Source organism: Dermacentor variabilis, chromosome 8 (genome assembly GCF_050947875.1).
Source record: "Dermacentor variabilis isolate Ectoservices chromosome 8, ASM5094787v1, whole genome shotgun sequence".
Taxonomy (NCBI): domain Eukaryota; kingdom Metazoa; phylum Arthropoda; class Arachnida; order Ixodida; family Ixodidae; genus Dermacentor; species Dermacentor variabilis.
The window spans coordinates 5,377,321-5,401,092 of record NC_134575.1 but is presented as its reverse complement, the minus strand read 5'-3'; the positions used below and the strand labels follow the sequence as shown (position 1 = coordinate 5,401,092).

Here is a 23,772-nt window from a genome sequence, read left to right as displayed (position 1 = left end):
TTTAATGTCAAGATAAGCAAAAGTACTACCTCTCCTTGGTGGAATTCGGATTGCACGCGGGAATATAGAAGACGAAAAGCCGCGTGGAAGAAATTACTTTACAATCAGTGCCCGAGTAACTGGAGTGATTATAAATTCGCAGCTGCTGCGTTCAAGAGAACAGTTTCGAATGCCAAACACGAGTATGACGAAAAACATCATGAATTCCTCTCTAAGCCCAGCAACAAAAAAGCTCTGTTCAGATTCCTTCGATATAGAAAATTCATGCCAACGCCAGCGAATACTGAATCGATAATACTTTCACCACGCGAGTTATCTGCTTCTTTAGAATTCATAGGAAAGGGCTTAGCGCAACGCTTAACATCACGTTTGCCGAATGGGCCACTGAGGCTTCCCATCGCTGATGACTTCGTGGAAGTGACAGTGTCAGCTAGTGCTCTCTAATGTCCTTAGATCTCTGCCTGCCTCAGCTCCAGGTCCTGACGGCATTTCCAATGCCATGCTAAAAATGTTGTTTGAAATGTCTTCTGATGACATTCTTAACGCAGTCAATTATTCTCTAAAAAATGCTTGGATTCCACCAGAATGGAGGACAACCAAAGTTATTCCGCTGCTTAAAAAACAAGGAGCTGGCTACAACATTGACAACATTAGGCCTATCTCTCTTACGTCAAATATGGTAAAACTAGTTGAAAGATTTTTATATGATCGTATGATGGATCATATATATGAAAATTCGTTACTGAGCCCAAGTCAAATAGGTTTTCGGCCCGGTCTCTCCATTTGGTGTGCGCATGTAGATTTGGAAAGCCGCATCCAACTTGCTCAGAATAGAAAAGAAGTTAGCACTTTAGTGACACTTGACATAGCAAAAGCTTATGACAGCGTTGAGTACTCTCTACTGCTAGACACATTACAGACCTACAATTTTCCGAAATATATAGCGGCATGGATTTTTGAATTCCTAAGAAACAGAAAATGTCATTGTTTTCAAAACGGCTTTTCTTCAAGAATGTTCGATCAGACAAGAGGGGTGCCTCAGGGGGCTGTTCTGTCTCCTATACTATTTAACCTGTTGACGAGTTCAGTACCACTGCACCAGGATGTGAATCTGTATGTCTATGCAGATGACATTGCATTTTTCGCGACAGCTAGAAACATCAATTCCCTTCAACTGTCTTTGCAAGCGTACCTCTGTACTCTACAGACGTGGCTTCACAACCTGCACCTGTCACTAAATGTAAACAAAAGTGCAGTCCTTGAAATAGCGTAGGTTAGGGCGTGTTGGTATTCCATAACTGAGGTTTTTTAGCGCACGAGAAGGGACGAAAGACAGTGGCGAGACGAGGACACAGCGCTAACTTCCAACAATGGGTTTATTCCACAAAGCGGTACATACATATATATATATAGGTAACACACACAACCGTACGCATGCGCATCTCAGTAGGTGTGGATGTTGTGTCGCGAGCTAAGCCATGCAGGCCAGTCGTGCCCTTAAAACGTGTGAAACATTTCCTTCGCGAAAATAGCTTGGCACTGCTTCCTGCAGATAAAGAAGGTGGTTTTGTGGTCATCCCACATAACTCGTTGAAACAGAATGCAGATGAAGCTTCGGATTCAGTTTTTCATAACAGGAAAGATGTCACTTGCGAAGGTGAAATTAGAAGCTAAGAAGCTTTGTCAGAAATTAAACCTGAGAAACCTGGTCCGCGAAATCGAAAGTAAAAAATCTGGCAGCCTTGAAATGTTTTTTTCGATCAAAACCCATAAACCAGAATGGCCACTGCGTATTATATTGTCGGAAGGGGGAACTTGGCAAAAGTCCGTAGGGCTTTTCCTTCAACGCAAGTTGAAGTTGCTTGCAGTGAATGATCCTTTTCTGACCAAAAACTCAGAAGTAATAGGGTACCTGAAGACGCATGTAGGCAGCAATTTGAAAGCCTTCTCTATAGATGTAAAAGATTTATATTATTCACTGCCACATGATGAGTTATTAGTATGTGTTCAAGAGGCTATTGATGCTTACGATGAAATGAAGTTTGTAAACACCATCTGCATATCTACACAGGGTTTTCTTGAACTATTGTCCATGTATCTGTGCTCAACGTTCTCGAAGTGGGATGGAAGTGTTTATCTTCAAAAACAAGGGATTTGCATTGGTTCCTGTATTGCGCCAATATTAAGTGACCTTCACCTTGCTCGTGTAAACAGGATACTGGATGCCAAATTAGAAAACTCAAATGTAAAAAAGGTGTATAGGTACGTTGACGACTACCTTGTTCTTCTCGATCCAAGCCCTAGCGGGGAGGTTTGTCTTGATGTCACGCAAGTGCTAGATCTTTTCAGCAAGTGTTTACAACCACTCACTGTCACGCATGAAACGCCACAGGATGGTACTTTGCGATTTCTCGATCTAAGAATGTTTTTTGAGGGACACCAGCTGTGCTGGGCATATGAACCAAGGGCGAAAAAACCGCTACTGCCATTTACATCAGGCCACTCTAAAAAGTTGGTTAAGAGGGGGATTGCAAAGTCAACCCTAATGAATGCTCTTCGCCGCTCGTGTCCTCACAAGTGTTTGTCCAGTTTTATGGCGCAAGTAGCTCGCCTGAAACAGGCCGGTTTCCCGCAACACATCATCACAGCTGTGGCCGAAGGTCTCCTTAAGACCACAAAACGCGGACGACAGGATGAGGAGTCTACTTCACCGGAAAATGCGAGAGTGAAGCAGAAACGCGCAATCATACCGTACATCCACGATATCTCGCACAGACTGAAGAAGATTGGCAGTAACGCAAATGTGAGCGTCATCTTTTCAGCGCCAATCAAGCTGTCCAACTTGTGCAAGGCCAGCTACTGTGGTTCTGAGAAGCCCAGTTGCCGGACAAATCACAAGGAACGCTACGTTCATTGCGAGAACAATGTCGTGTACGAACTACCCCTGTCGTGCGGCAAAAAATACATCGGCCAAACGGGAAGGTGCCTAAATGACAGGTTGCGTGAACACGCAAATAATGTGCGAAGTGGAGGAGTGGGGCATCTGGCTTTTCACTGCAGAAAGCATGGGTGCACTCCCATTTATAAACAGTGCACGGTGATAGGAAGAAGCCCAGCGCAAACAACACGTGAGATTATTGAAGCGGCGAAGATTGCTAGGTTAGGGAGCGCTTGTGTTAGCGCGCCTTCAATAGATCTTTCAAGTAAAGAATTCGCTTCTTTAAACGTGACACAGAGGGTGGCCTGATGGAGATTACATTTTAATCTTGCAATTACAAAATTTTTTTTGGCTATGCATGGTCGTTCTTTCATCTTTGATAAGATCTTAACTTTCCATAACACATGTCTCGTTGCTGTCTCATTTGACTAGAAATCAGTACATATGCGCATGCGTACGGTTGTGTGTGTTACCTATATATATATATGTGTAACGCTTTGTGGAATAAAACCATTGTTGGAAGTTAGCGCTGTGTCCTCGTCTCGCCACGGTCTTTCGTCCCTTCTCGTGCGCTAAAAACCTCAGTTATGCAGTCCTTGTTTTTCCGCTTTCCGGGCCGTTACAGTTATCATTAGTATACGAACAGAAAACCATTCCTCAGGTAGATTCGCTTAAATACTTGCGTATCACATATGACGGAAAACTGAACTGGCGTTCTCACATAGAAAATATTGGAACGAAGGCGACACGAGCCGTAGGTTTACTACGTAGAATCAGTAACCGACGCTCTGGTATGCGAAGTGACACATTAATTATGATTTATCGTATGTATGTACGACCGATTCTAGAATTTGGTTGTGTTTTGTTCTCCGGAAGTGCAAAATATAAATTAAGGCCCCTTGTTCTGTTAGAAAGAGAAGCTCTTCGACTATGTTTAGGTCTTCCTAAATTCGTTGCTAATAATGTATTATACCAGGAAGCGCGCCTACCTACTCTTTTCCCTCACGATTCCGCATGCTTACGGTTCAAATCTACTTAAGAGCTTATTATTCTTCGCTACGACGTGGACAATATGCATTTATTAGTGAACCAGGTCCATTTTTTGAGACCACGTGGTCACGGTTCCATACCCCGCAAGTTGTATTTGTGCAAGCACAATTAGCACCATTAAATGTTCGCCTTAGAGAAATAATTCCGCTCAATAGGTCTCCGGGGTCGCTGAAAATTGAATTTGCAGACATTTTTCCACACAATGCGAAATTTCTGCCCACAACATCATTGAATGACTGTTTACAAGATTATTTGGCCCGTTTCAAAATAAACGTAATAGCGACCGATGCTTCTTCGTGTGAAGAGAAGGCAGGTGTGGGTATCTACTCACCATCCCTCAACTGGTCTTTTTCACTTCGCCTACCAGATTACACATCAGTTTTTCATGCCGAACTTCTGGCAATAGTTCTTGCCTTGCGGAAATTACCCATTCATATTACAAGAGCTACTATCGTCACAGATTCTCTATCTGTATGCAGCGCACTTACTGCGTCTACAAAGTCTACAACCGGAAACACGTTTTATTCATTAGCTCCACCTCACTTAAGTTTAGTACATATAGTATGGGTCCCTGGCCACCGAGACATTCATATTAATGAAATAGCCGATTCCTTAGCACGAGATTCTTTAGCAGGTCCTGTGCTATTTGTGCTGCCGGCAACTGCGCACATTACTGCAGCCAGATATCGGCAATTTTCTTTGAGCGAGGACAAAAAAGCCCTGTCATTAGCAAAATCTTCAGATATTTTACACTTAAATTATTCTTGGAACCGGCAATGGTGTCCTAACGGGAAATTTGAAGTTTCATTTACTAGGCTGCGTTGCTGTATTCCAACACTTCATTTTTATTTGCACAGATGTGGTCTGGCGGTATCCCCTCTATGCTACCTCTGCAATGAACCAGAAACTATAGATCATTTTTTATTATCATGCCGGCGGTTTTCTAATAATCGAAAACTATGCCTAGAAATTCCACTTCAAAATTTAGGATTACCTTTAAGCAGCACTGTTATACTCTCCCTTGGAGCAACAGTTTTGGGATATAGCCACAGAAACGTTTGCCTAGTCATTTATAATTTCCTATGTGGCACAATAAGAATGCCTTGTTAATAGTTTTTAGTTTCAAGAATTGATTTATTTCTACTGCAGTTTAGAAAATTCAAAAAGTAAAAGCACAAATTTACAGTTCAAATCTTACTATTATTATTCATAATTTACCTTACTCAAGTTTAAGTATATCCTTTTTTTAACATTCCTATCAACGCAAGGCTTACTATAGTATTGATCAATACTTTATCTCATGTACTCATAGTTTATTTTGCATCTTGGATTATTTGTTTTCCTTTCTTTTTTCGTGTTATTTATTTATTAGCCAATTTATTTTATTTTATTTATTGAATCATATTAACACCCGATTCGTGGCCTATCCCCCTCAGTGGTTTTGTGCCATTAACTGAGGCTTCATCATCATCATCATCTTCATCATCATCACCGTCCTTTTTTTGTGTCTGTCATTTTCGTGTCTGGCTGCTGATACTGCTGCTTACTCGTGCCTTAGCGCGTGACAAACTGGAGGAGGTACGGGGTAATCTAATCTATGCACCAAACCCCTCCGGGCAGCAGGAGCTCCAGCCCCGTACCGCTGATTACGCCTGTACACCGCGCCAGCAGAAGGATCCGTGGACAAGCCCCTGAGTTTGGACTCCTCCCAGAGAAAATGGCAGCTCCGACTCCCGCAACCGGTATGGAAGGCACAACGCCGACTCATTGTACGCTACTCAATCCGCGAACGCCGAATCCCTTCCACGGCGCCATACATGAGGACGCTGAAGATTGGCTGGTGCACTACGAACGTGTTGCCGCGTTCAACAAGTGGGATGACGCAGACAAACTGAAAAACGTATATTTCAGCCTTAACGATGGTGCACGTGTTTGGTATGAGATCCGTGCAGATGCCCTAACTTCATGGGCAGAATTCAAACGCCGGATTCTTGAGACGTATGCGAGCCCTGATCGCCGAGAGCGAGCTGAGCGTGATTTCCAGTCCCGTATACAAATGCCGAACGAGGGTGTCGCAATGTATGTCGAGGACATGACGCGTCTCTTTCGACGAGCCGACCCCAGCATGTCGGATGAAAAGAAGGTGCGGTACCTGATGCGCGGAGTGAAAGAGCAGCTGTTCGGCGGTCTCGTGCGCAGTCCTCCCAAGACTGTGTCAGAATTTCTTTCCGAGGCCATCACCATGGAGCAGACCCTTCGCCAGCGGACACCATCATACGAACGCCAAGTGAACACTGCCTCACCTACGGACTTCTTCGGAGCTCTCGTCACGTCGATTTCTTTCGAGAGCTCATTCGTTCCGTGATCCGCGAAGAACTCCAGAAACTGTCGGTACCTTCACAGCCGATGCTCAGCTCCTTGCCCAACGTTTTCCGTGACGAAGTCCAGCATGCGCTAAGAGAACCACCCTTCAACACAGAAGCTCGACCGCTAAGAAATGACAGCCCCCGATTGTCATATTCGCAAGCCTTAAGGCAACCTGTCCCACCTCCCTCCCCGCTTCGCGCCGAGCGCCCGGCCATGCTAGAGCCCGTCCAAGCTTCCTCGTATTACCAGGACCACCGACAGGCCCCAAGGAAATTAGACGTGTGGCGGGCACCTGATCGCCGTCCCCTTTGCTTTCACTGTGGCGAAGCTGGGCATGTCTACCGACAGTGCTCCTATCGAGAGCTCGGACTACGCAGATTCTCAGCGAACTCGCCGCGACCTAGGTTCGGCCAGCGTCCTCCTGAAATTGAAGACTACGTTGCCCAGCAGCGCGGATCTCCATCAGCTCGACACCAGTCACGCTCCCCTTCGCCGCGGCAGTTTTCTCCGACTCGCCGTACGTATTCAAGCGTGGTGCAGGGTCGGTCGCCCAGCCCACGACGGGAAAACTAACCACAGCGACCTTTGGGGGCGAGGCCGCTCAGTCTGGACGTGCTCAAGGACCCCTACTGACGCGTACGCGGACCGACGATACATCGACGACGACAGTACCTGCTGATTACGGAAGAAGAATTTCTTTGGACATTCCTGTACTGCTCGACGGTCGTGAATTGACTGCTTTTGTGGACACTGGAGCGGATTATTCTATAATCAGCGAAAAACTGGCTACCCTTCTGAAGAAAGTGACCACGCCTTGGAATCAGACGCTAGTTCGTACAGCTGGCGGGCACATCGTCACACTACTCGGCATGTGCACGGCACGAATACAGATTCGCGGCTCTACGTTTGTTGCCAGTTTGAGCATTCTCCCTCAGTGTTCTAGAGACCTAATCATCGGCATGGACTTTCTCAGGGAGCACAGAGCTATCATCAACATTCGACAACGCCTCGTCACTTTCTCGACAAAGAGCGCCACAGCGACGACCAACACCATCCACCCTCGAGCATCTTTTCGTGTCATCGATGACGCTGTCACGTAACCACCGCGTTCAAATGTCGTGGTTCAAGTGGCATGTGACAGGCTCGTACACGGTGAAGCGGTCGCAGAAAGCAATCGCTCTCTCCTGCTTTCTCATGGTGTTTGCGTAGCAAGAAGCCTTGTCAATCTCCACGATGGCCACTGTGAGGTTCTTGTCACCAACTTCAGCTACGGACGCCGGCACCTTTTCTCCGGTACTGTCATCGCCTACGCCGACCCGATGGCCGATGTCACTGAGTGTTTTGTTTCCGAGGCAATCGGCACTGCTGAAGCACCTCTACGCAACGTCGACATTAGTCCAACGCTTCCTGAAGAGAACAGACAACCCCTGCGCGAGCTGTTGCTTGAGTTCCACTCTTGCTTTGCACGGTCGTCGAAGATAAGTCGAACATCGATTACGAAACACCGTATCATCACCTATGACGACGTGCCCCCCATACGGCAACAGCCTTATCGTGTTTCCCCGACCGAACGACATGCGATTCAAACGCAGATGAAGAAAATGCTTCAAGACGGCGTAATCCAGCCTTCATGCAGTCTCTGGTTATCACCAGTCGTTCTTGTTAAAAAGAAAGATGGCACGCTTCGATATTGTGTTGACTACCGGAAGCTAAACAACGTCGCAAAGAAAGACGTGTACCCGTTACCTCGTGTCAACGATTCTCTGGACAGGCTGAGGCACGCGATGTATTTCTCCTCTATCGATCTGAAAAGTGGCTACTGGCAAATTGAAGTAGATGAGCGTGACCGCGAGAAAACTGCTTTCTTAACTCCGGACGGCCTTTACGAATTTAGAGTACTCCCTTTCGGCCTCTGTTCCGCTCCAGCCACATTCCAGCGAATGATGGATACCGTTCTCGCTGACCTCAAATGGAAAAGCTGTCTCGTTTATCTCGATGATGTCGTTGTCTTTTCAGAAACTTTTGACGAGCACCTTCGACCCCTTCGGCATGTACTCGAAGCCATTTGATCGGCTGACCTTGCACTCAAGCCAGAGAAGTGCCATTTCGGTTATGAGGAACTGAAGTTCCTTGGTCACGTCGTAAGCGCGGCAGGTGTTCGGCCCGATCCCGAGAAGACTGCTGCCGTAGCAGCTTTTCCCGCTCCAACCGATAAGAAAAGTGTCCGACGATTTTTGGGCTTGTGTGCATATTAACGACGCTTGATTGAAAATTTTTCGAAGATTGCAGATCCGCTATTTCGCCTTACGCGTAACGACACGCCGTTCCTCTGGACTGATGAACAACAGACCGCCTTTGCGGAGCTACAACGTCGATTGTTTTCTCCTCCCGTGCTCGGTCATTTTGATGAGGATGCTGACAGAAGTACGCACTGACGCCAGCAATAGCGGCCTCGGAGCTATCCTGGTGCAACGGCAAGACGGGACTGAACGAGTTATCGCCTACGCGAGCCGCACTCTGTCACGCGGAGTCCAATTATTCCACCACAGAGGAGTGCCTCGCGGTTATTTGGGCTACCACAAAGTTTAGGCCGTATCTCTACGGGCGGCCATATAAAGTTGTGACCGACCATCACGCTTTGTGCTGGTTGACCAACCTCCGAGACCCTTCTGGACGATTGGCACGTTGGAGTCTGCGACTCCAGGAATTTAACATCACCATCGTTTACAAGTCAGGCAGAAAAGATGGAGATGCTGACACGTTATCACGAGCACCTGTTGAATCTCAGGATCCTGACGAGGAAGACGACAGCGCCTTTCTGGGAGCCATCAGCGGGCCGGATCTGTTCGCTAAACAGCGATCAGACGCTGAGCTAAGACCCATCATCGATCACTTAGAAGGCGGCATCGCGTCCATTCCTCGTCCTATTTCGCGACGGTTGTCGTCATTTTGCCTACGAGGGGACATCTTATACAAAAGAAACACAGGTGCCGGCGACAAACCACATCTTCTAGTAGTTCCTCAAGCCCTTCGCGACGACATCCTATTAGCCTGCCACGACGAGCCGTCACCTGGTCACTTGGGCTACTCAAGGACTCTGGACAGGGTACGGCAGCTGTACTACTGGCCTTGACTGACTGCTTGCGTCAAACGCTACGTGAAAGGATGCCGTGAATGCCAGCGCCGCAAGTCACCACCCTTCAAGCCTGCAGGCCTTCTACAACCCATCGACCCTCCGCGTACGCCGTTTGATCAAGTTGGAATGGACCCTCTTGGACTATTTCCATTGTCTTCCTCCGGCAATAAGTGGATCGTTGTCGCAGCTGACTACTTGACGCGTTACGCTGAGACGAAGGCACTACCACGCGGGACAGCATCTGAAGTTGCCCAGTTTTTTTTGCATCACATTGTGCTTCGGCATGGCGCACCGTCATTCATCATCACTGACCGAGGGACGGCATTTACGGCGAAGCTTCTGGGCGACATCTTCAAGCTCAGTTACACGAGTCATCGAAAAGCCACTGCATACCAACCTGAAACTAACGGCTTGACAGAAAGACTAAACAAAACACTGGCAGACATGATCGCTATGTACTGTACGTGGATGTGCAGCACAAGACGTGGGACGAAATCCTACCGTACGTGACGTTTGCGTATAGCACTGCCACGCAGGAAACTACACGCTTCACGCCATTCCGCCTCGTTTATGGTCTAGATGTCCAAACTATGCTAGATGCCATGATTCTATATGAAGATAACGACCAACTCGACCAGTTAGCTCCTGACGTCGAGGAGTACATTCAGCGCGCCGAGGAAGCGCGTCAACTGGCCCGTGTGCACATAAGACAGCAGCAGTGTACAGATGCAATAAAGTACAATCTCCACCATCGACAAGTTACCTATGAGCCTGGTGACCAAGTTTGGGTTTAGACACCCATTAGACGGCGAGGTCTCAGCGAGAAACTCCTGAGCAAGTACTTCGGACCATACACAGTACTAAGGCGTGTAGGCGACGTGAACTATGAAGTGATTCCAGACGGAGACCTGCCATCGCCCAAGCGCCATTTACCACGCGCAGAGACTGTACATGTCGTCCGCCTTAAGCCGTATGTTACACGGTGAAGTGTACTAGTGAAACAACCTCTTTCTTTCTTTTCTTTTTGCTGTCGTCGCGTCGTCCTCCAAAGAACTGCGAAGCGTTTTTTTTTTTTGTGTGTTCTCGACCACAGAACACATTTTTCCGTGTGCATTTCCGTATGTGTGCTAGCGCGTTTACTTTCTTTTTTTTTTTTGTCTTACCTAATTTGTGTAGTTCCCGTGTACGTTTCGTATTTGAGCATCGAGTAGATGCTCCATTGGGAGGGGGAATAATGCCACCTGGTGTTTTGAGCCAGCGTTGCGTGCCCAGCAAGAACGGCGATTGAAGACGACGAAGTCAAAGATCTCGCGCCAGCTGGAGAACCGTCCTTTTCTTGTGTCTGACATTTTCGTGTCTGGCTGCTGATACTGCTGCTTACTCTTGTCTTAGCGCGTGACAATATTATATAGAAAGTTTTTTTTTCTAACACAGCTCAGCGCATTTTCCTCGTTATTGTCTCTTTAAGCCCTATTATTATTATTATTATTATTATTATTATTATTATTATTATTATTATTATTATTATTATTATTATTATTATTATAAAGCTGTACGATGCATAGTAGTTAGATTGCACGGCCAGGCAAACAACTTGCAGGTTCGGTACCACTGGAGGTGATCAAACCTCCCCTGTGCCGGCTCAACCTTACGTTCAATGGTCACGTGAGAATCGCCTGCATATTCCGCCACCGAGCGTATTTGTAGACCGACGACTTGATCAAACGCTGAGAAGAAAGAAGAGGGAGGGGGCGCCCTCGTCGGGAACCCTCGAGAAGGGCGACAAAGGGGGGGGGGGGGCGCCTGCTGCTATCAACCGCGCCGGTGGGAAGTGTCATCGTCTGCTATATTAACCCGTCTGCTCCCGGCGGCGGCCGTGCGGCGCGGGCATAGGTTCAAGGACATTGCGGCTGCGGCGAAGGGGATCGAGCCCTCCTCTCTCTGTCGCAGCGCTGCTATAGCTGTTAATGCATTCCTTCCTCCTCCACCTCCTCCATCTCTCAACGCCACACAATGACCATTATCGTTGGCGGGCGCCTTCGCCCGGGCAGCTCCGGGCGACGAGGGATGGGAGGGGGCCTGTCGATCGCCAAACTAAGAAACTTGCCTCGAATGTTTTGCAAGTCGTGCTCAGCAAAGCAGAACGGCAGAATGGGCGTCAAGTCCGTGCAGCACCAAATATTTGCGTTTTCTGACAACGAAGTTTGGCTTCGCAAAAGTTGTTGGGGATGGCATGGAGTTCGTTTGCTGCTAATTCAAACTTCTTTTAAGACTTCTTTTAAATGAGCGCTTTTGTCGCGGCCGACGTGAGAGGACGAAGTAAAACGTCTCGCTCTGAGAGAGAGAGGGCAGCTTTTCAACAGTCTTGCAACATACCCGGGTACAGAGAAATCGTTTTAAAGCGAAAGCTTTACTGGCCGCGAACTTGCGATTTCGCCGTGGTGGTGCTGCGAGGAGGCACATGACGTCTCAACGCGAGCCTCGCCGCGGATATTTCTCTCTCTCTCACGCTCCCTAGTCCCTACTGCGCATGCGCCACTAGTAGCACCGAGCCATAGGCGTTCCGCCGCTGCGCAGCGCCGCGCCTTTCTGCCACCGCCATTTGGTATGACGTCACACCGCGCTCCTCGTCGTTGCGCTCGCCTCCGCTCGCTTCGCCTGCTGTGTCACATGCCTGATAACATGTCGGAGGATTGAAAAGGAGAGCCCGCGTGCGCCGCAACCAGTTGAGGCGGCAATATGACGACGACAATTCTGATAAGCAGGAGGAGGCCTGGAATCGACATCGGAACGATATGAAGAGGAAACGAATCGCCCAGAAAACAGACGAACAGCGCGCCGAACGACTTGCTAAACGCCGCAACGTAGCTAGACAACCAGACTAACCTGGACTTGCAATCAAAATTAACCAAGGCTAACCAGCCTTAGCTTTCGCTACGTATATCCTGGCATAGCCGAGCTAAGCCACTGCCAATTTTCTTACCCCGCTTCCATTGCGCGCCGAAATTGCTGTGGTAGATTACATTTCAAAGAACCAAGCTATAGTTTTCGACTGTGGCGTTACGCTGCTAAGCACGAGACCGCGGGAACAAATCCCGGCCATTTCGATGGGGTGACATCCCAAAACGCCCGTGTGCCGTGCAGTGGGTACACATTAAAGGGACCAGGCCATTTTGAGCTGACAAGCGCCGTGCATACAATGCGCGCTAACGATCGCTTTTGCTAAGTCACTAGCGCCGCGGAAAGAGCTTAAATTTCATAACGTTGCCCTTCTCCTCGCGAGCGCCGCGCTTCCAACCGGAGAGTCGACGCATATCGCACAAGTGCGCCTACGCACATGGCAGTTCTGTGACGTAGTTCATAGTGGCACGTTATTTCGAGAATAATTCGAGGCAACATCTGTTATTTTTGTAAACTGTTGCATCGATAGACGAATTAAAGTGAAGAGAACTAATAGAACACACAAACCGAGTGTCTGCGTGTTTTTATTTTACTTCACACCGCAGCAAGAGAAATGTACAGTCGGCGTCACCCTTGTGTAGAGCGCGGGAAAGGCGGCCGCCGGGGCGCTCCGGAGGCAGCCAGCGAAGGCAGCTGCTGGCCACGTTGGGGCCCAGCAACTACCGTTGCGCTATAGAGTGTACTGGAACAGGGCTGAGTGGGACGAGCGGCTGGGGAGGCGCATGCTTTGCAGTGAGGCGCGCGACGACGAAAAAAATGGCAACCATACCACTCAGCGAAGATGGAATGGCAGGGAAAGCTGACGGCAGTCAAAGCTCTCAAACGAAAAGCAAAGTGCTTTCGCTGCCATTCCATCTTCACAGAGTGGAATGGTTGTCATCTTTTGCGTTGCGAGTCTGGCGACGTTGCTCGTTCGGAGGTGCCCGGGCTCGCGATTGTCGTTTTCGTTCGGCATCGCGGGAACGTTCTTCGTCGGTGGTCGTTTCGCGCCGGCGCCGTTCCCATTCTCGTTGCTGTTCCCTCCGGCGCTCCTCGTACGCGCGTTGTTCTTCGGGTGTACGAAGTATACGTGTCCACCCCATCGATAACGCAGCTGTTTTTAGCGCCGATACCTCTCCTGATTATATACTGCGATAACCTTGACATCACGCTATTCTTCACGGCGAGCGTTGTTAGGAATGGCCGTACGGGGTGACAACGTGCCAGCTATTTCAGCCCGCTGCACGTGTTCCTATCCAACCGGACGGGGCGCACTTCAGAGAACTGCGAATAAACCGGCAGCCACGTGGCGCGGGGTCAGCTCAGGAATGTGGTACTCGGCCGCGCCACCCGGGACGAAGCAGAGTTCTACGAAGCCCCTCTGACGCCGTCTCCGGACCTTTACACCTGTGTGTGTGTGCGGCACTGAAGCCTGTGCAACACGTGTTTGTGAGCCCTCCTCCAAAGGGGCGGGTCATCTACGGTGACGTCGAACGATGACTGGACGAACGTTTCCGTCCACTGGGAATCAAGGGGGGACCAAGTGCTTATAAGCAGCGTTTGCCTGCTGCTAGAGCGTGCTCGTTTTGTGCTCGTCGTCGGGAGCTGAGTGTTCGTTGTCATGCTCGAAATGTACTCGTGAGCTGCGTGCTCGTAAGCTGTTTGCTGTATGTTAGTCTTGCGGGCTCCATATAGGAGTCACGCTAGACTGTCGATGTATGTCTTGCTAGAGATGTAAATAATGTAAATAAATCCTGTTCACCGAGTTCCTCTCTACGACCTTCAACTCCTTCAAATGGTGGCAGCGGCGAGGTCGTCCGACGACTCCTACATCTGGTTGACAGCGGTGGGATCGCACGACGAATCCCAATAGCGTTCTAATCTGTGCCGCATTTTGACATCTGCGCCGCCGCATTGCACCAGTATGGGTTTGTTAGAAATCGCGAAGTCCGTTTCTGTTGCCGGACGCCGAAAAAGCTACGGAAGGTTAGCCCATATACAGCTTTCACTGTAAAACACTGTGGCGCTGTGGCGACTCTGCGCAACGTTACAAGACTGGCTCTGCGACCAAAGTGAATTGGGCCGCAAGGTCGCACCGTTGGAAACTGCTGGCGACACTTCTCGGAAGGGTCATTCGTACTACATCATGCGCTGGCATATGCGTTCACACCGCTCAAGTGGTCTTTATGACATGATATGACATGTATTTATGCCTTAGAGATAGATGCCTTTCTTCCTGTTCTTTATTTCATTTTTTTAATGATGCTCAGTGATTGCGCGTCCATAGCGGCCGTAGTGTCGGTTTCATTCTACTATGTTATTGTACGGTTCCCTTTGGAGAACAATTATTTTTCTTGTTCTTGAAGCAGCATGTATCTCTCACGTGCCTTTTTGCGCATACAGTTTTCCATCACAGGGTTTTGTGAAACGTATAGACGGAAAAACATGTAACCTCCCTGCTTGCCGCTTCAAAAGAAAAAACACATATCTACCGTACCCGGCGGCCTGTATACTCATATTTACGGGAAGTATTCTTACATAAAAAGAAAAAAAAATATCTGCAGTGCAACATTCCATTCATGTTTCCGTCTCTCACGCGTAATAGAATGCGGGGTAATTGGTACGAGTTCTTTTCTTGCGGTTGGACCTAAAGCACCGAAACTGTTTTAGGTAGCCATTATATATGCTAATATTTGGCCCGTAAGTCGTGAAAAATTTTTGGTCCAGTCCATGCTTAAGGATAAAAAAAAAAGAAGAAGAAAGCGGCGCGGTAGCTTAATTAGTGGCTACATTGTGGATATGGCGTTGCGCTGCTAAACTCGAGCTCAGGGGTTCAAACCAGGTCGCGGAATTGGATGGGAACGAAATGGAAAAACACTCGCGTACTTCTCTTTACGTGCACGTTAAAGAACCCCAGGTGGTGAGAACTGAACAGGGTGCCTCATAATTATATCGCCAGACGTAAAACGCCAGAATATGCTTAATTTAAAAATGAAAAAAAGAAAAGAAGGTAGCTGCGTCTTTCGACTTTTTTTTTTTTTAGGGGTGCAAACGAAAGAAATTATTCTCGAGTCTGATTTCTGAGAAAAAAACATGTTACGCTCATCTTAAATTTCATACCTAAATGTAATGCCGTTTCCAACTGTACGTCCGCTCAACTAATTAAGCAGCTTCCGTATTGTAAACGGCTGCTTTCAGTTATCCGGTGCACTATCATGAGGACAATAATGAAGCAATTAAAGGAACGGCATATCTCACGTACACGTAGAGATATTTGTAGATCTGCTGTATTCGTTGAAGAAGTGTGGTACCACATTGGGAACGCAGTTTTAATGGGTTGCAGACATAGTTAAACTGTAAAAGAAAAGAAAATGTTTTCCCTGCCTGGGGAATCAAGTTAGCAGATTTACAGGCTGCCCCAAAACGGGGCGTTTATACTGAATGACAGCTAGGAACTTGTTCAGCAGAAAAGATTAGCACCCGTGCATCAGTTTTCTCAGGAACTGGTTCGCCTCTGCGCAACTGCAGCCACGACTCTCCGGCAGCACAATCGTTCGGAATAAGAGTCCTCCTTTGCATCGGCCTCACACCTACGAGACTTCAAAAGTTCAGTATTCAGTATAATTTTCTCGGTTACTCACAAATCACAGCTTCAGGGACATAAAATTAAAGGTTGCTCAAAAGGTGATTAAGTAATGACAATTATGAACTGAGCAGTTTGAGCCAGTAGTAAATATCAGTAATTTTTTTACAATTATAGCGTTTACTTGTACGCGCTGCAATTCAGTAATGTTTCCATAAACCAGCAATAATTTGAAGAATATAAAGAACATCAGCGAATGACTACGTGCACGATAGATGGCAGCCGCTGCCATACCAAAGTGACTTGTGAACACTCAGTGACAAGTGCTTAGCACCTCCTAGTTATTAAACTTGAATTGCCATTTGACTCAATTTTAATTTGATACTCGTGACTTTATGCTGGAATAAGTACGAAAACAAAGAAGCTCTGTGATGTCAATTAGCAATGTTGACTAATTAAAACTCTCATTTATTGACACTTTCATTCATAACATTGACGCCGTGCATGAATGATCGCTGTGACCATCACATTACACAAAGTTATTCTTCATCACTAGTGACTCAACCTTAGTATCTCTTATAGTTAATAAATAATAGTTATTGAATCGCTGTCTGAATGACATTTTGTTTTATATCTATGACACTATTCTCCATGAAAATTGTAGAACATCGCAGTAAGCGCATCACTAGTGATCACTAAAAACTCGGCGGTGTCAGTTAAGCACAAAGGTGCTCATTTTGCTACAGCTTGATTGATACTACTGACGGCACTCACGAGTGAAAGCTGCCTCAGTGATGGTATAATAGCTGAATAATATTCACCAGTGACTTAAGCGTACGAGTTTATAGTAGGCATAGTGAGTCACTCGTTTCATCGCATTTCATTGGATATATATGAAGTTATGCTGTCCAAAACACCGAGAACCCTGAACTGTGCATTATATTTCACTTGTGCTCACTAGTGACTCGACCATATCAGTTAGGCGTGTTATGCAAATAAGTGTTATTCATGAGTGTTTTAGTGCTAGCGATGACAAGGTGTTCGATAAGAGGCTGCGGATATCGCAGCTAGAATATTGAATCGTATTCGCTAGCGACAGAAGCCTCCCGGCGAGGACGTAGTGATTATCATCGAATCACTCGTTATTGTTTCGTTTGATAGCCATGACCAAATCGCATGTGTATCATTAGCTCAAAGTACTCATGTTGACGTTTCCTCTCAATCTATTTCAAGAATTCTCATCTGCTGTGTCGCTCTCATAACGAAGTAGAAAATAGAAACTTCCAAAAGTTGTCGTTAGTCAAGTGGCAGGATAGCTACTGGTCTCTCACCTCGCTCTTTCATTTTCAAGGTATTAGCTCATAATATGTTCGCAAATTTTCTGAAGTCTTGAAATTCAAAGATTCTTGAATTCCGTTATGCCTCGATTAAATTCACTGGCGTTTGGATTATTTCGGCTGGTGTTTGGATTAAATTGAGTGGGCCTTGGATTTAATTGAGTGGCGCTCGGATTAAAATCACTGGCACTTGGATTAAATTGACTGGCGCTCAGATTAAATTGACTGGCGCTTGGAATAAATTGAGCGGGAAAACCTGTAGTTGGCACCGAGACTCCAAGCCCCACGCCTCGTCTCTGCTTTCCTCGCGCGTGCCAATAAGTGGTGACCCGGACGTGATTGCCATGAACCTGCGAAGCGACGCCGGCAGCCCCACGGTAGCCGTACTTGATGTCAAGCTACCTCCATTTTGGACTGGCGACCCGGAATTTTGGTTCGTGCAAGTTGAGTCACAGTTCGCTGCACGCCGCATCACTGCTGACAGCACCAAATACCACCACGTGGTGGGCAGCCTCCCGCCTGTGACGGCCAGCGAGGTGCGGGACCTACTGCTAACACCACCCGCAGAGAGCGCCTACCAGACGCTAAAAGAGACACTGATTCGCCGTGTCACACCTACAGAGCCGGAGCGTCTCCAGCAGCTACTGCGGGAGGCCGAACTTGGCGACCGCCGACCCAGCCAGTTGCTACGCCACATGCAACAACTGGCCGGCGGCGCGACAGCAAGTGACGGCCGTTTGTGCGGGAACTGTTCCTGCAAAGGCTCCCCAAAAGCGTACGAATAGGCCTCACGGCGTCGGGCGAGACAGACCTTGCCAAGATGGCCGAGCTCGCCGACAAACTTATGGCTGTCGCCGTGCCCACAGTCGCGTCGGTGCACGCAGACGCACCGTCCGCCAATTCCCCGCAAGAGATGCGAGAGGAAATTTTTCGCCTCACAGACACCGTCGCAGCGCTGCACTCGAGCGGCAACCAGCGACCACGACAGCGTACCGCATCACAACGACAACAACGCAGGGTGTGCTGGTACCACCGCAAATTCGGCAACGCTGCACGGAACTGTGTGTTGCCCTGTGAAAATTCGGGAAACGCCCCGGGCCAGCACTGAGGGTGACCAGTGCCCCCGCCCCGCCGGACAATCGCCCATCGGTTTTCTTCCTGACCGATCGCGAAAGACGTGCTCGTTTCCTAGTCGACACAGGGGCGGAAGTTAGTGTCGTGCCGGTGTCGCCAGCCGATCGCAAACGACCGTGCGCAGCACCGTTGCAAGCTGTCAACAATGCGACGATACCGACGTACGGTCAATGCTCTCTCTCGCTCGACCTGGGCCTCAAGAGGACGTTTCGGTGGATTTTCGTCGTGGCTGACGTAAAATTTGCCATCCTGGGAGCGGACTTTTTGCGCAACTTCGGACCGCTTGTCGATGTCCGCAACCGGCGTTTACAGGACCCCCTGTCACAAGCAGAAGTGCGCGGGAAGCCATCCAGGCATCCACCCCTCAGCCCCACGCTCGTAGCACCGCCGGGCGTTACAAGATTCACCGGCATCCTCGGCGATTTCCCCGAAGTGACGCGGCCACCACAGGCCAGCGCGGCCGTCAAACACAATGTATGCCACCACATTGTCACCACAGGCCCACCAGTTTACATACGCCCGCGTCGCCTGTCCCCGCAAAAGCTGCAAGCAACTCGACAGCAATTCGACCATATGCTCGAGCTCGGCATAATCCGCCCGTCCGCTAGTCCGTAGACGTCTCCACTGCCTAAGCCTACACCAGGAGACTGGCGACCCTGCGGCAACTATCGTGCCCTCAATCGAGCAACCATGCACGACCGCTATCCGGTACCTCACATTCATGATGTCACGTCCAGCCTACATGGTGCGGCGATTTTCTCCAAGATCGACCTCGTGCGGGCGTACCATCAGGTCCCCGTGGCTCCAGAGGACCCACGCCCTTCGGCCTGTTCGAACCACGCCCTTCGGCCAGCGTTTTGTCAACGGCGTTTTGCATGGCCCCGACTTGTGCCATGCATACCTCGACGACCTGCTCATCGCAAGCACTTCACCGGAGGAGCATGAGGCGCATCTGCGATCCGTGTATCAGCGCCTGACGGAGCATGGCATCCTGGTGAATACGGACAAGTGCGAGCTGGGTGCCGAGAAGCTGACTTTTCTTGGCCATGTTGCTTCAAGCTCTGGCATTCAACCTCATCCAGGCAAGGTCAAAGCTGCCGAGAAGTTTACACGACCCACCACTAAGCGCCAGCTCCGCGAGTTCCTTGGCCTTGTAAGTTACTACCGACGTTTCGTACCTCGGTGCGCGGCCGTTCTACACCCTCTCCACCTCCTGCTGTCGACACACGAAGGTGCTGCTAGGGCGCTGCTCTGGACGGACGACGCCGAAGCGGCTTTTCAAGAGATCAAGAGACACCTCGCCGACGCCACACTTCTCGCCTACCCGCAACCGGGAGTCCCACAGTGTGTCATGGTCGACGCCTCGGACGCAGCTTTGGGCGCTGTCCTTCAACAACTCAACAAAGGAGTATGGCAACCGATCGCTTTCTTTTCTCGGAAATTGACACCCACCGAGCAGCGTTACAGCACTTTCGCACGCGAGCTGTTGGCCGTCTACGCAGCAATCCGGCACTTTCGTCATTACTTAGAAGGGACGGAATTCTTTGTAATGACTGATCACAAGCTTCTCACCTACGGCTTAATTACGCTCCCTCAAATCTGATGGCGGCACGCACACAGCCCGCGAGCTGCGGCAGATGTCCTACATATCGGAATTCACCACGGACATTAGCCACATAAAGGGAGTAGACAACGCTGTCGCCGATGCTGTGTCGCGCAGCCCAGTAAATGCCATCACTCACACGGGAATAAACCTCGCAAAAGTGGCGGCAGCTCAACGCGACGATGACGAACTGCGCCGTTTCCAGGAAACATCGACGTCACTCATCCTACAGTGGTTTCCTTTGCCCGGAGTAGGAGACATTTGTTGCGATACAACTGCAAGTAGCCCTCGACCATTCGTGCCTGCTTGCCTCCGTCGCGAGGTATACGCTTCGTTACACGAGCTTTCACACCCAGGAATCCGGGCGACCCAGAAGCTGCTCACGGCACATTTCGTATGGCCTGGCATCAACCGCGACTCCCGACAGTGGACTCGCGAGTGTCTTGCGTGTCAACGGTCCAAGGTTCAGCGTCACACGGTGACACCGTTGGGGACTTTCCCAGGGCCAAATGCTCGATTCGACAACATCCATACGGACAGTCGGACCATTGACACCTTGCCAGGGCGAAACGTACTTGCTCACTTTGGTCGACCGTTTCACGCGGTGGGCAGAAGCTATCCCGATTCCCGACATTACAGCTGAAACTGTTGCTTGCGCTTTTGTCAACCACTGGCTATGTCGTTTTGGTGCGCCTTCCTCCATTACAACGGACAGAGGAAGCCAGTTTGAGTCTGCGTTGTTCACCAGACTGACGAAACTGATCGGCGCCTCGCGCATCAGGACTACGGCCTACCACCCGATGAGCAATGGAATGGTCGAGAGGTTTCACCGGCAGCTGAAAGCAGCACTAATGGCAAGTGAACATGACTCTTGGGTGGAAGCATTGCCTACCGTGCTCTTGGGCACACGCACAGCGTGCAAGGCAGATATCGGCTGCAGCGCTGCGGAACTTGTCTACGGCACGACGCTACGTCTGCCCGGTGATTTCTTTGCTTCTGGCCAACAGCAAGCTCGCATTTCCGCCAGCGACTACGCATCTCGCCTCCGTGACATCATGAACAAGCGCCGAGCTACGCCTCCGCGACAGCCCACAGAGAGGAGGACACACGTGAGCAACGAGCTTGAGTCATGTAGTCACGTCTTTCTGCGTAACGACGCTGTACGACGACCACTACAAGCACCGTACGATGGGCCATTCGAGGTTCTCCGTCGTGGGCGGAAGACGTTCACTATCGAAATGCGGGGGCGGCGGGAAGTTGTCTCGTTGGACAGACTTAAACCTGCGTACATGGAAACGCAGTCTATGACACCAACCTCCACCCCGTCGCCTGGAACCCCTACAAAAGTACCTCGTCCCAGGGCAGCGGTTTCCACCAGGGCGGAAAATGCACCCACGCCTGATACTCGCACATACCACACGCGCAGTGGCAGACGTCTAAATGCGCCAAATCGCCTCAACCTCTAATCGCACGACTGTTTTGTCGTGCTGGTTCCGTTCGTGTTCTCACTAGGGGGGGAGTGCTGTGGTGAACACAAATATGCCGCGGATAAGCCGCCGTGCTGCCAGCGCAGAACATAGCCGACCGCAGTCGATCGTAGCCAGCCGGCCGCCGAGAAAGGGCCGGCGCACAAAGAATAAAAACTAGTTGGTACCGAGAATCCAAGCCCCACGCCTCGTCTCTGCTTTTCTCGCGCGTGCCAATACTAGCGAGCGACTGCCGCTCCACCGGCGCTGTGCGATCCAGAGAAGGGTCAGGTGCGCACACGCGAACTTGAGTACTACCCCTATAAGATTAATATGCAGAAGACAAAGATAATGATGAATAGCAGAGAAAGGGAACGAGAATTCAGGATCGCCAGTCAGCCTCTAGAGTCTGTGAAGGGGTATGTTTACCTAGGTCAACTAATCACAGGGAACCCTGACCATGAGAAGGAAATTCACAGAATAAAAATATGTTGCCTCGCATACGGCAGACATCGTGAGCTCCTCACTGGAAGCTTACCGTTATCATTGAAAAGGAAGGTATACAATCAGTGCATTTTACTGGTGCTGACATATAGGGTAGAGACTGGGAGACTGACAAAGAAACTTGAGAACAAACTAAGGACTGCGCAAAGAGCGATGGAACGAAGAATGCTAGGCATAACTTTAAGAAACAGAAAAAGAGCGTTTTGGATCGGAGAACAAACGGGGTATAGACGGCATTATAATTCACATGGAGAGAAAAACTGGCGCTGGGCAGGTCATGTAATGCGTAGAGTAGATAACCGTTCGACCATTAGGGTGACAGAATGGGTACCAAGAGAAGGGAAGCGTAGTAGAGGACGACAGAAGACTACGTGGTGAGACGAAATCAGGAAATTTGCGGGTGCTAGTTGGAATCGGCTGGCGCAGGACAGGGGTAATTGGAGATCGTGGCACCCTTTGCTAGGAAATCCATCAAGACTACTCCGTGCTGGTCCCAAAAGACTGTGAGTATGACCTTGCCCGCCGAGGGCTGGGCTCGTGCCTTCTTTGGAGGCGGTGGGTCCAAGTGCTTCCATTGCATCGACTGGACTTTAGTCTCCGGATCATAGTGATGGACCCAGCTTTCATCCTGTGTAATCAGCCTGTTGAAAAAGTCCTCCTGGTTTCCATGGCACATGGTCAAAAGAGCCTGGGAGCATTCGACTCGTTCCTGCTGTTGGAAAGGTGTGAGCAGCTGGGGAACCCAGCGAGCGGATACTTTACGCATACGAAGATGGTCCTGAAGGATTTTTTTCACGGACCCGACACTAATCTTGACATTTTGGGCTAAGTCTCGAACGGTTACGCGGTGATTTTCCGAAATGGCGGCCTCCACTTGCTGGATGGTGTGTTCATCGATAGCTGAGTGGGGTCGCCCTGCAATCGGTGCCGTTTCCACCGAAGTCCGACCACATTTGAAATGACGATGCCAGTTCTTCACTACACATCATATGATGGGGAATCCTCCCCATAAACCTCTTTTATCTCATCGAACGTCTCCCTTGGAGTGCGGCCTTTCAAGTACAGGAACGTGATGACTGCTCTGTATTCTACTGCATCCATTATCACACCTCGCACCACTTTAGCACCCGTAAAAGACCGTTATTAGTTCAGAGTTGCACATTGGCACGGGACCTGTAGTGACTTATGTCATTACACATGCGCAGTTTCAGCATCCTGCAATAAATAGAAGTGAGTCGGGGGAAATCTTTATTGAACGCCCCTCGTATCTATGCGACGTAGCCTGCTTCACTACGCAAGTTCTCGTGTTTTTTTCTATAGGCTCCCTGCAATGGTCAGGCGGCGCGGCGATCGGCTCAGCCGTCAGCGCCACCGTGTCAGTTGCGCGAAACACCGAGGCGGCCGCTGTTGCGGAGGCATGCTTTTGCGGCGCTCGTTTGAAACCTTTCGGACGTTCTAAATTGCGGTTTTAATGCAATCGAAAACGTCGAGGCCCATTTTGGACCACCGACGCTTGAGAAAGGACGTATAATCTTTTACTACAACCACGTATACTGTGTCAAAGAAGTAAACAGCACGGACATCACAGTGAGGTGCTTAAATTAAATTGTGGTGTTTTAGGTGCCAAAACCACGATCTGATTAGGAGGCACGCCGTGGTGGGAGACTCCGGAATAATTTGGACCGCTTGAGGTTCTTTAAAGTGGACCTAAATC

The 23,772-nt window shown here is 49.3% G+C and overlaps 2 protein-coding genes across 2 annotated transcripts in view; one reads left to right on the top strand and one right to left on the bottom strand.

Moving 5' to 3' along the window:
* LOC142589536 (uncharacterized) overlaps positions 1–23,772 on the bottom strand; it is a 55,762-nt gene that overhangs the window by 28,079 nt on the left and 3,911 nt on the right. The gene's annotated exons all lie outside the window — the stretch shown is intronic.
* On the top strand, positions 17,696–18,136 carry LOC142590810 (uncharacterized). Its single transcript, XM_075703214.1, has one exon. It carries the CDS (start codon positions 17,696–17,698, stop codon positions 18,134–18,136), a length of 441 nt encoding a protein of 146 aa, XP_075559329.1.